The 12374-nt window shown below is 33.7% G+C and overlaps 2 protein-coding genes across 2 annotated transcripts; one reads left to right on the forward strand and one right to left on the reverse strand.

Moving 5' to 3' along the window:
• Nucleotides 1-1286: 1286 nt before the first annotated feature.
• LOC110693646 (glyoxysomal processing protease, glyoxysomal-like) lies at nt 1287-9598 on the forward strand. The gene is made up of 14 exons (XM_021870794.1): nt 1287-1495; nt 1574-1620; nt 1734-1884; nt 1973-2020; nt 2103-2168; nt 2820-2963; nt 4269-4376; nt 4473-4576; nt 5425-5510; nt 5590-5681; nt 5753-6470; nt 7247-7445; nt 8095-8186; nt 8765-9598. The coding sequence occupies exons 1-14, from the start codon at nt 1430-1432 to the stop codon at nt 9028-9030; spliced, it is 2187 nt and encodes a 728-aa protein (XP_021726486.1). The 5' UTR covers nt 1287-1429; the 3' UTR covers nt 9031-9598.
• Nucleotides 9599-10134: 536 nt separating this feature from the next.
• On the reverse strand, nt 10135-11685 carry LOC110693647 (auxin-repressed 12.5 kDa protein-like). Its single transcript, XM_021870795.1, has 3 exons — nt 11529-11685; nt 11164-11392; nt 10135-10518 (listed from the first exon to the last, which is right to left on the reverse strand). The coding sequence occupies exons 1-3, from the start codon at nt 11632-11634 to the stop codon at nt 10482-10484; spliced, it is 372 nt and encodes a 123-aa protein (XP_021726487.1). The 5' UTR covers nt 11635-11685; the 3' UTR covers nt 10135-10481.
• Between the last annotated feature and the right edge of the window lie 689 nt (nt 11686-12374).

Genomic DNA, 12374 nt, shown 5'->3' on the forward strand with positions numbered 1-12374 from the left:
TTAATATTTATATTTAAGTCTTTATGCATTCTACAACTTGCAAATTCAATTAAGAAAGTGAAGTGTTTCATTTCCACCATAATAAAATAAAGTTCAATTAATTAGTACACAACTACACATTACATCTATTAAAAAAAAACAAAAAAAAAATAATTAAAAAAAAAACGCATTACATAAATATATGATTTATAATAAAAATTGTCTTTCCATCTCATAGACTTTAAATATAATCTTAATTAATATGTCATTTTATATCCCACAATCTTTATGTATATATATCTAACTGAATTCCTTCATTTTCTTTCACAATTCTATCCTCACTTTTTTTTTTGTTTTCCTTTTAAATTATAGAAATAAAGCATACCAACATATGAAAATAATTAACCCAAGAAACAACTCGTGCATTGAACGGGCAAAAAAGCTAGTTGAATATAAAATGCCTCAGTTTATTCACTTGGTCTTCATCCAACCCTTAGGCCCTAGCTAGACTACTCTCAATCTATGGTGTATAACAAAGTGCTAATACTCCCTCCATTTTTTTTAGTATTACAGTTTGATTTAATTTTTTTTTTTTCACTATTCATAATTTCATATAATGGTTTCTACTTGATTTGTTTACTAATTAAATGAACAATAATATGTTGTTGTATAAACATTGTTGGATTCGTTATAATGTATATTTTAATAATATCAAATTTTTTTAATTCATTATAAGAAGTTATTATCAAATTCTATTCAATCACTTAAAACTCTATACCGTTATGTGTATAACTACTATATAACAAATCCTATATACATATAAAGATGTTTGTTCTACAAAAAAAATATACATATAAAATTTTTTAGTTGATTCGATATACAATAGTTGATTATAAAAGTATTACCAGTATACAATAACGAATTCTATTCAATCGCATAAAAACCTATTTTTTCGAAGTGTTACACTAAAATAAAATACGAAATACGGAGTAGTTTACTCAAAAGTTAGAGCTGAATAGGCGAATACGCCCAAATATATAAAGTGGTGACTCGTTAGTTTTTTTTTTTAAAGAAAAATACAAAAGTTAGGTAAGTCTTCTCTTAAGACTGTATCCTAACTTATCTAAAGAAATAAACTAAGAAAACTTAGCATTTAAATTAGGGTCAATGTTTACATAGCCTGTAATTTGATGACCTATATCTGCAACATAATCTGTTACACAATTAGCTTCTCGATACACCAAGAAGAAACAACCTCAAAGTGAGCCAACAACTGACTCGTTAGTTGTTACGGACCTTACGGTGTACTCGTATATGCACTTTCCTGGAAACAAAAGCACAAGCTTTAATTTAATCACCTGAAGAAATCAAACAGTTTTCCTGATTTATCCCTTATCAAAAAAACCTTCCAACAATTTCAATACCAAACTCATAAGCTGTAATTTTAATCATGGAACTCCCAGATATTGTCGAATTTGCTCGGAAATTTTCTGTTGTGGTTAGAATCAATGGCCCTGTAAGCTCCTCTCTCCTTTCTCTCTCATCAATTCTATGAATTTATTTATTTTTTGTGCTGAATTTCTCCCTTTAATAGGATCCAAAAGGTCTAAAGATGAGAAATCATGCATTTCATCAATACCAGTAAGTTCTAACCTTCAGAATTCTTGTTAAATTGTTGATTGTTATAGGTTTTTTGAAATCATAATTTTATCATTACAAAAATTAAAACTTTTATTGATTGTCATGTCATACAGTTCTGGGAAAACAACCCTTTCAGCTTCTGGGTTATTTTTGCCTCATAATCTTGTTGGCAGTGAAATTCATGATAAGGGTGTTGTAATTGTTACTGTTGCATCAATTGTTGAGCCTTTTCTGTCACAAAATTCCAAAATCATCAATACCCAGGTTTAATTTCATTGCCCATATTGTAATTTTGTTGCTATGTTATTTTTTTTTTTTTGATGCTTATACTGCTTATAATGATGTTAATTAGGGTACTCCTGAGTTGATTCCCGGTGCTCGGATCGATGTAATGGTTGAGGTAGTATAACTCATTATTGTGATTTGGATTGAGTGCATAACTGTATTAGTTTTCCTCATTAATATGTGCATTTTTTGTCTAGGTGAATGTAGGAATGGAGAATAAGGATGAAAATCCAAAGTGGTTTGGTGCTGAAGTTGTAAAACTGGTATGTTTTTGATTTTATGTGGGTTTGAGTTCATGCTTTTATGAATAGAATTGTTGTATTGTGACCTTCTTCTTGCTTATTAGCATATTTCTTTGAATTTAGATCTTTTTTGTGGCCGACTTGTCATGACGATACTAGATAGAAATATATAATTATATTTATATGATTACATAGAGTATATTTATGGGTTATTGAGCAAAGAATTTGGTGATTTTTAGTTGTGTAGTTTTTTGAAATATTTAGTTTCATACCGATTATTGAAGTTATGTTATGCATGTGTGTGAATTTGTGATGTATTGTTTTGTGCTTAGATCCCATTTTGTGGACGTGATAATCTCATAAGTAATTGGAGTACTATTGTAGGCTATTAGATGAAGTATATGTTGCTTGTTTTTTTTAGAAATTTTATTACTCCGTATTCATTCAACCATTTCTTGATTAGAGCTATGTTTGTTCCAAATGTAATCATGTAATGTGCTCCTTGTCAGTTTCTTAGCTCATAATTCCCTTCACAAAGCAGTGTAGAAGATCAGGTTGAGAGCCTTATGTTTTTTTTATTTGCTATTTTTATTGTCAGCCTCCTTGTCTTGAATAGTTCTCAGGGTTTTTTGATGGTAAATTCTTAGTACAATCTGCCATGAACCTCTGAAGGTGGATGTCCCTGCTGCTTCATCCGCTATTAAATCATTAATTGAAGCTTCTTCTGGATCATTGGAGCATGGTTGGGAGATTGGCTGGTCGTTGGCAGCTCATAAGGACAGCTCTCAAAAGTTTAAAGGTTCTATGCAAATTCAGGTTGGCTTAATAACCACGTTGTTGACAGTTTCTGATTATGACATGGAGCCTTTTAACTTTCTCTGATTTTGTATTTAAGGTGTATATTATATTTTATGAAAGTCAATCTGGTATAGAACTCATTTGTCCTTTCACTAAGGCCCTTTCTCTTCACCAAATATCTATTGAAATTAGATTAGTTTCGCTGAACATAAAATTATTAATCAATCAAAACCTTAATCCCATAAGCGAGGACAAAATTATTAATATTGAAATTAAATTATTTTTGTTGTACTTAAATTATTTATTCTAAGGTTATATTTATCTTCATTGATTGAAACTTATTTATATTAATTGTCGATTATATTTGCTCTTTGAAGTTACTGATTAAAACTTGTTTTTATTGAACTTAACATATTCTTGCTGAACTTAACATATATTTACCGAATGGAATTTATTTATTTTTATTTCTATTTATTTATTTTTTTTTATTTTTATTTTTTACTGAACATTAATTATTTGTACAGAATATTACTCCATATTTGTTTAAAGTGAAGAGAACAAGGCCTAACAATTTTGCAAAAACAGACATGGTTGCAGTTTAATTGTGTAATTCTGTTGTCTGAAATTTTTTTGCCTAGAATCTCTACAGATTATAGCTTTCAATTCTGTTTGAATAGATTACTTATTAGTTATTACTGATAAGTAATTATCGCCATCTATTAATGTTGTATCGATATTAATCACAAAATTCACTCTTTTTGGAGATAACTCATTGCTACATAACATGGCAAAATATAAGTGCTATTCGTGGGAATTAATAGTATTTTTCATCTCGATGCAGTTACGTTGAGGAAGTACTTTTTAGAAACAGGCTATCTGATATTATGTTAATGATACTGAAACATACTCAACTTTCTTCACCTTATCCTACTAGGAGCCAGTTGGTTGGTATCTAGCCTTTCTGCTTCAGTTAGTGTTAAAACTTCTAACCTAGATAATATACCTAAATTTATGCATCATCTTCAAGTTGATACATATTATTCAATGTAAGAATTGTTTATCTCTTTGGTTGTGCAAGAATTGATTCCGGTTTGTCTTGGGAAAGATTTTAAGCTGTAATGACTGCTCTTAGTCACTTTTTATCAATGTTATTATAGTATGAGGAAAATGCTATTCTTTGGCGTGATAAGTATTTTGCTACTATGTTGGTACTCTTGGAAGTATTCCCTAAACTCTGAAGTTTAGATGTTTGCTTGGAATCAATGGCCTCTTCCTTTCTCTAGAGTCTAGATTAGTACTGAACCATAATTTTTTTTTTTTCAGGAAAAGAATGGCGTTACATCTTCAACTGAGAGACTGAGAAATGTGAATATGATGGCTCAGGTTGCTTCTAGAATTGTTTTTCTTCAAGTACCCTCATTACTTGATAAGGTGAAGTCTCAAAGTCCGACAATGCCTTCAATGTTACTTTGTATGTTCAAATCACATTTGCATGGGATGACAAGGTGGCTTACCTTTTTTTTTTAGGAACTGCCAGAGATCACCATGTCATATTCAAATAAGAGAGGAGATTTTCTAGTCTCAATGGGATCTCCCTTTGGAATACTCTCTCCATTGCATTTCTTTAATAGGTAGAATTTGACACTTTCTTTTTTGATTTTTGATGGTCTGAATTTGAGTTGCGTTTCTACCCTAGTCATTTTTGCTATCTAAGATTCTAAGAAGAGTTTAGACTTTAGAGGATATACATTATCCACAAATCTTCTGCCGTTTGTTGCTTTTGCCATCCTCTTGCTAGGCATAGCATAGAGGCTGTATTTAAGTTATTTTGGATTTTCATTTTAATGTGAGTACCCAATTCTTCAACTTTCAATTAGACCTTTCAACTATCTTTGAATCTTGAATCACTTACTCTTAAAAAAAAGATTGTGTACAAAGGGAAAGTGAATAGAAAATTGAACGGCATATGCTTATAGACAGTCTTGAGATCTATATTTACAAAATTAGCAAACAGATAAGTCGCAAATATTTATGTGTGTTAATGATGTATAAAACACATGAAATGCCATAATCTAGCACCCATTTCTAGAGCCTCCACGTGTTACACTTTGAGACACGCCTGTGTCCAATTGACATTGCTATTCACTTTAGGAGATCTTGTGCTTTAGCTTAAGCTCTTTTGTGCATTTCTTATTAATCTTTTGTCTCTGTATGTCTTCAAATTTGCTTGGCTCTACTTCACCAATTATTAGCTAGTGGTGGTCTACAGATTAGATTTTACAGGAATGACGGATTGTGGGGAAACACTTGCTCCTGGATTCTTGAAACTAATAGTCTACAACTGCATATTATCAAGAAAGAAGCTCTGTGTCTCCACCATCACTACCCCCCCCCCCCCCAGCCGCATTGTCTTTCATGTATTTATTTTTCACTATGTATTGGATTTCTAATTGTATACTTTATTTTCTGCATGGATCAGCATATCAGTGGGTTCAATTTCCAACTGCTACCCATCTACGTCAAAGGATAGGTCATTGTTGATGGCTGATATTCGGTGTCTTCCTGGTTTGTTCCTCTCCTTTGGTGGTTACCTTTAGTCATTTATAGCTCTTAGGTACTAACTCAACTTCTATTTATATATTAGGTATGGAAGGGGGTCCAGTCTTCGGTCAGAATGGATGCCTGGTTGGTATACTGAATAGACCTTTACGACAAGCTGGGGGTGCTGAAATTCAGGTATTTCGACTCTGCCAATTAACTTTTAGTTCTCCTAGTGCTTGAGCTAAGGAGCCACCTTTGGATAACAGGTTATAATTCCGTGGAAATCAATAGAAAGTGCTTGCAATGGCCTATTTCAGTTGGTGCCTGAAAAGTCAGAGAGAACTCAACTTGCTGGCGACTTCTGTGGCGTAAGGACAGCTACAATGAATTGCCTAAATTGTAGAGCTTCATCTAATTTAATTGAGAAGCAGCCTGTGAACCATTGCTCTGTACCATTGACAGTGGAGCATGCAATGTTTTCTGTTTGTCTTATTACCTTGAACAATGGAGTGTGGGCATCTGGCATTCTTCTTAACGAGCAAGGCTTGATACTCACAAACGCTCACTTACTTGAGCCATGGAGATTTGGCAGAACTCCTATACAGAGCGGCTTTGATGAGACAAGAATCAAAAATAATTTTTTTATGCTAGATGACTCCATGCCCCTAAGGCAGGCAGTGGAGCAGACAAGTGGAGTTGTCCAGTCAAGTTCTGTCCAACCTCTCAATTATCTGCGTAATAGCCATGGAATTTATCCAAATCACCAAGTTCATAGTGAAATAAGTGTCCGCGTAGATCTAATGGAATCATGGCTTTGGTGTAAAGCTAAAGTGGTATATATTTCTAAAGGGCCCTTAGACATCTCCTTGCTTCAGCTTGAATCTGTTCCAAAGCCGCTTAGCCCTATCTGTGCGGATCTTACTTGCCCTTCTCCAGGATCAAAGGCTTTTGTTATTGGACATGGATTGCTAGGGCCTCGATGTGGTAAGGATGTATACTGTTTCTTTGTCGGCACTGTGATGTACCTTGAAATCTGAATCCTTGATCTTGCTCCAAATGCATGATGTTTTTGAAGTTTGAACCATGATTTCCATTTTCTATAGGGTTCTCTCTTATCATTATGTGTGCTACCAACTACCTAGTGACTTGTTTTACCAAACAAAATATTATGCTTAATCAAATAGATAGATACCGAGTAGCTAACAATAGAAGCTAATTTTTTACTACTAAAATAACCAACAATTATTAGAACAGTTAAGTTGTGAGTCTTGCACTCTTGTGACAAAGAGTGCCAGGATTTTCCACGTTTCTTTAGTGCCCTGTCATTTTATGTGAACATTTCATTCCTGGGATTGTGAATTTGTAATTTCTTGTTTAATGTAAGTAGTAGAGTTTATATGCGTAATTTGCTTTTATCATTTCATCTGGAAGTGCCTTATGTTTGATGACCTATTTATATATTTTATTGAAGTGGGGCCAAGATGTTTGTTATTATATTTCTAAAGCCCTTTGTACCATTATTATAGCGATTACAGAATGTTACCGTGATTTCAAATCTATAGCTTATTATCTTTCAAAAAAAAAATATGAAAAATCTATAGCTTATTATCTCATTTATGACTTGCACCCTTTGGTCCAGTTCGTTTTATTTCTGTCTTGCATGTAAAGTAGTCTTCATTTTTAAATAATGCACTTCCCTCCTTATTTTTCTGTACTGCACAGACTTTCATTTTATGCATGCTTCATAATTCTTTTTCCAGACCTGTTGCCAACTATCACAACTGGTGTGGTTGCTAAAGTTGTGAAGGCAAAAAAGCATGTACCCGACCAGTCCGCTTTGCAGAAAAGTCCTGCAGGAGAGATCCCGGTGATGCTGGAGACCACAGCTGCTGTGCATCCTGGTGGTAGTGGCGGTGCTGTAGTTGATTCATCTGGTCGCTTGATTGCCCTGGTGACAAGGTACTCCGTATATGACACACATGATATTTCAAAGATGAATCTTGTTACTTTGTTACTGAAAGCTCTGTTTTAATGATTAGAAGCCCAAATGTTGAGTATCTGCTGTAGAGTGGTGGAATTTCTTAAATACTATTGTCTGGCATAAGTTCTAGGCATTGATGGCGAAATTGGATATAAAAGATGAGAATAATCCCCTGCCCCCACCCCACCCACCTTTCCCCCCCAAAAAAAAAAAAAAAAAAAAAAAAGATGATGGATTCTGGCGAAGAAAAAAATGACTATATAAAAAGGCGTCTCCCTTTTATGTTTTTCTTCCACTTTTTAACCTGCTTGTTTTCTTTTACCCTGGACCTGCTAATTCCTGTAAAAATTATTCCTTATATGAAGCTATTCAGCTATATACTCTATACTCTGTACTATTAAAAATGTGTGACCATGAGATTTTGTTACACCAAATAAATGGTGAAGATTTGTTTATAAGTGCTGAAATATTTGTCTGCTGCCAAAAAGTTCTATGTATTTTGAACTCTGTTGGGTTCAATTTTCCTGAACTTCAAATAAAGTCCGAACACATGTTAATGCATTTTTTGCGGCAAATGCTTGATTTTATGGCATGGTGTCCCTGATGATCTTAAATATTTGCATACAGTAATGCCAAGCATGGAGGAGGAACAGTTATACCACACATGAATTTTAGCATACCATCTGCAGCTCTGGAACCAGTTTTTATATTCGCTAAAGGTAATTGTGCCTTACCATGTCACACACTCACATGTAGAAGTGTAGAATAGATGGCTAATCAATTCTGTTGTCGATAAGGCATTCAATATGGAAACCTTCACTGTTGTGGATAAAAGTAGTTTCAATGCTTCATTATATGACTTCTATAGTGGCAGTAGTGTTAACCCAGCACTCAGAAGTCCTCTTTATGCACACTGAAAAAATGTATGGTTTTCTCAAACAAGTCTTCTCAGATTTTGTGGTATATCTCAACATTGGGCATCATTTTTTCTATTGCTATGGTTTACTTAAAAGGCTCTCCCCAGCTCCCCTGTATAATACACTAGTGACAGGTTTTTGCTGTAGTTTGTTGATGTATAGAAGTGTGCCTTTGAGAAATGGAGAGGAAACACCCCCCCCCTCCCCTCCCTCTATTCCTTCCCTATCATCTGCATGTAATTGAATATTTGAATTGACAACACAGCAATTCTGAATCGAGATAATTGAGCCGTAAGTGCTACAGAAAAACATTGCTGATAACTGAGCCTTTCTCCGCTGTCCATTCTAATAAATAATAATAGCTGCCTTTCTTTCCACAGACATGCAGAAGCTCTCAGTCCTTCAGCAACTGGATAGACCGAACAAGAATCTTACTTCAGTGTGGGCAATGATGCCATCCATTTCACCTGATCCAGATCCCTCCTTGCATAGTGCGGATGACTTACTCAGGAAAGACGAGGGAAAACAAAGCAAGGGCTCTCAATTTGCAAAATTTATTAATGAGAAAAAGAAGCTGTTGGGGAATTCACGTCATCTTAACACAATGCAAAACCTTTCTTGTGATACTTTCCCCAGCAAGTTATGACAGCTACTAAAGGCTCTTTGGATCCTACAAAAATGCCGAAGCTTTCTTAGGAGGATATTCCAAGGCATTGACAAGAGGCTATTCAATGGCTTATTTTCCTGACATGGGCGAACCAGAGTTAGGGAAGTGTGAGCTTTGTGATGTGTTGACACATTTAATCGTAAATGGATGCCTATCAACCAAGATAATCACATGCTTTCTTGACTCTGGTTCGCCCATAGTGTAAGGACAATTTCCTGTTGAATTATTTTTGTTGATGCTTTGTAATTTGCTGTTAAAAAAATAGAGGAAAAAAGAAAAAGAAATGCATACATATTTACCCTTGTTTTAACTGTTTTAAGCCATGTAAGCTTACTGATGACCTAGAGGAGGGATGTTCTATCTGGTCAAAATGCCTTGTAAATTTGTTGCTTGTAATTGAATTGGTTAGCTGCGGCATTTCTGTCTAAGGTTTCAATTGTGATGTAATTATGATTCATGTATAGTTTCTGCTATGGATCATTTCTTACAAGTTACACAAAACAGACCGTAATTTGATGCTCTGCTAGGGGCTTATTGTGTATTGTAAGATTGTTACATTGTTATAGGCATGGATTTGCAGCAATGTAGAGGGAAGCGAAGCCACCTGATCATATTTCCCAACTTGAAATCACGGAGTAGCAAGCTTGATGCTTTCTCGCTGTAACTGTGGTTACTGAATGTGATTATGGACCAAGAAGTTTGGCTTCTTAAAGAATCTAGACTTTCATTTCTAGTAAAGAAATGTGGAATATCCCCTGTTTTTAGTAAAGAACAGAATTTCAGAATGATCAGATTAAACTCAAGCATAGTTCATGGTAATGGCTGGAATCCAAATGTTCCGATCAATGTATTTTATGATATGATAATCATGTTGTCTTCACTAATCTCATTGCGGGTTGTAATCATTCGAATTCATTCTCTGCTAGATCAAAAAAACTCGAAAAAATCATCAAGAACTTGGTTCATATTAAGAAGCGATTAAGCTCTGATTGTGCAAGACTTGATGTTGAAAATGGATTTATGTAATTTTAAGAAGGAAAGAAAGACCTGATGTTTTGTTACTCATTACCAGAAACAAGAAAGTTTGAAATCAAAGGAAAACAAAATCAACACAAGTAGGTTTTGATCAACGAATGTCGACTTTATGGTTCATATCTTCATTACAACCAACAACGTCAGACAACAAGGTAGCTAAAAAAAAGCAGCATTACATGCAACAAAAAGAAGTCTAGTCCAGGAACAACCGTGACAACAAAACTCACGTCGTCGGGCGAAGACGATGAACACTACATAATTATATTTACAGGACATGAAACCATGAATAACATCATGGTTCATTAGCAACATCAAAGGCAAATAACTAGATATGTAACAATAACATAGTAAAAGGTTATCACTAGTACTCAGTTGAACTTTTGTCAATTGGTCACTCAAATATGCTTGCTCCTCGTCTCTCCACTGTAGAGCCTGTAACGTAAAATTACGATTAATTAACGTATACGATTATAGTGCAACCTCTAATATAAATTATCGTCATATAAAATATCTAGTTCAACCGCTAAAAAAAATAATTACATCAATAGAAATATCTCGAGCAACCGCTAAAATAAATTCCAATCAATTAATATTATGTAATTAAACTATTCCGATTTATTTTCTTCTTATTTTAATTTCTAAAGATCTTAGATCTATTAAGGTTGCACCATATTACGAAACATGAAACATGAAACATGAAACATGTAATTGACATAACCCCTTTAAAAAAAATCATATACGTAGGTAGCTTTGTCCAAAATTTATACATGGTCCAAAATCAATCATCCAATATTATCCAAAAAGATCCTTCGTTCATTAATTTATCCAATATGTCGGGTCCAATATACTTGTACATGATATAAAATACTCTTAAACCCATTTATTTTATTCATCCTTTGTTTATTTTATGATCTTTAAGGTTTTAGCTTGGCCAAACCAAATTATTTTTTATAATTATTAGGCAGATCTATTTAGTATAATCAGAATTTTTATGTGTTACAATAAGAATAAGCATGAATTTAAAGTATTTGGTACATGTAATAATAAACCATGTATGAAGTATATATGTAACGTTACCAGTCATAAACAGTAGGAGAGGTTGCTTGAGAGGGCTTATCAAAGATCTGATTTCCAATATTCCTAGAGTTGAGGTTACTGCCTGGGTTAAACACACTCCTCCACACGTTATCCTTACTACGTGCCGAATTCGGCGTCGTTGGTGTTGTTGGTGTTCCTGGTGTTCCGGGGCTAGCCGATGTAGCTGCCGGCATTGACACTGACCTCTGATATTTCGCCGCCTCCCCTTCTATAGTATAACACACAAAATAACACTCTATGTTATGATCAACGTAATAGACACAGATATAACGTACAAAATATATTAATCATTACGTGCTTGTTTGGTTGACATAAAATTATATCGAACTAAAAATCGTGCATACCTTGGTTGGCTAAGTTTTGAACTTGGAGCTTCCTGAGCTTGCCTAGGCCACGGTCAGGGTGTGGACCGGCTACAACATCATCCCATAGTTTTTCTAGTAGCACCATTTTTTTCTTGTTGATTAAAAATGGATAAGTGAGTGGCTTGTTTATATAGACAAAAGTTAGTGATAAAATATCTTGGATGATATTGCCACATTAGCAATTTGCTATTTACACACCCGTTGGATTTTGACAGACTTTTTTTTTAGTATGGTAATAATAAGATATTGCCATTTGTCACTTCTTAATTGAACTTTTTTTAAATCAATAATATCTTCTCTTATCTCTAATGCTCCGTATTTGATGAGCTACATAACACATCAAGCTTAGAAAAATTAGTATTAGGAGAACTTTGGACAAAGGATTTAGGCTCTGTTCTCAAACGGTTATTTTCAGTTCATTTCTATTCAACTCTAATAAGTTCAGCTCAGTTCAGTTCAGCTTTAATAAGTTCAGTTCAGTTCAACTTCTAATTTTCTTCTCTTATAAAATATTCAGTTCATTTCAGATCAACTCTAATAAGTTCAGCTTTAATCAATTCAGTTCAGCTCAACTTAGTTCAATCAATGAGAACAAACCCTTATTTTGCAATATAGTCATGAATTATGATCGAGTTCATTCCATCCACCAAAATAAGATTATTGGCTAGTTTGTTTAAAATATCTAATTTAATTAATTAATTGAAAATAAAATTTAACCATTTAAACAAACTGAATTTATATTAACTTATTGTTAGACATTATAAATTACCTTAAAAATCGAGCATATTATTAAAACTAAAATATCATCACATTATTCTTACATTA

Source organism: Chenopodium quinoa, unplaced genomic scaffold, assembly GCF_001683475.1.
Source record: "Chenopodium quinoa cultivar QQ74 unplaced genomic scaffold, ASM168347v1, whole genome shotgun sequence".
Taxonomy (NCBI): Eukaryota; Viridiplantae; Streptophyta; class Magnoliopsida; order Caryophyllales; family Amaranthaceae; genus Chenopodium; species Chenopodium quinoa.

What these genes read in the sequence shown, in the direction of transcription:
- LOC110693646 (XM_021870794.1), top strand. Translation starts at nt 1,430, where the DNA reads ATGGAACTCCCAGATATTGTCGAATTTGCTCGGAAATTTTCTGTTGTG. An exon ending in CATGCATTTCATCAATACCA is followed by an intron (nt 1,621 to 1,733) that starts GTAAGTTCTAAC and finishes CATGTCATACAG; the next exon opens with TTCTGGGAAAACAACCCTTT. An exon ending in CCATTGCATTTCTTTAATAG is followed by an intron (nt 4,577 to 5,424) that starts GTAGAATTTGAC and finishes TGCATGGATCAG; the next exon opens with CATATCAGTGGGTTCAATTT.
- LOC110693647 (XM_021870795.1), bottom strand. Translation starts at nt 11,634, where the DNA reads ATGGTGCTACTAGAAAAACTATGGGATGATGTTGTAGCCGGTCCACAC. An exon ending in TCAAAACTTAGCCAACCAAG is followed by an intron (nt 11,393 to 11,528) that starts GTATGCACGATT and finishes GTTATACTATAG; the next exon opens with AAGGGGAGGCGGCGAAATAT. An exon ending in TCTCCTACTGTTTATGACTG is followed by an intron (nt 10,519 to 11,163) that starts GTAACGTTACAT and finishes TTTACGTTACAG; the next exon opens with GCTCTACAGTGGAGAGACGA.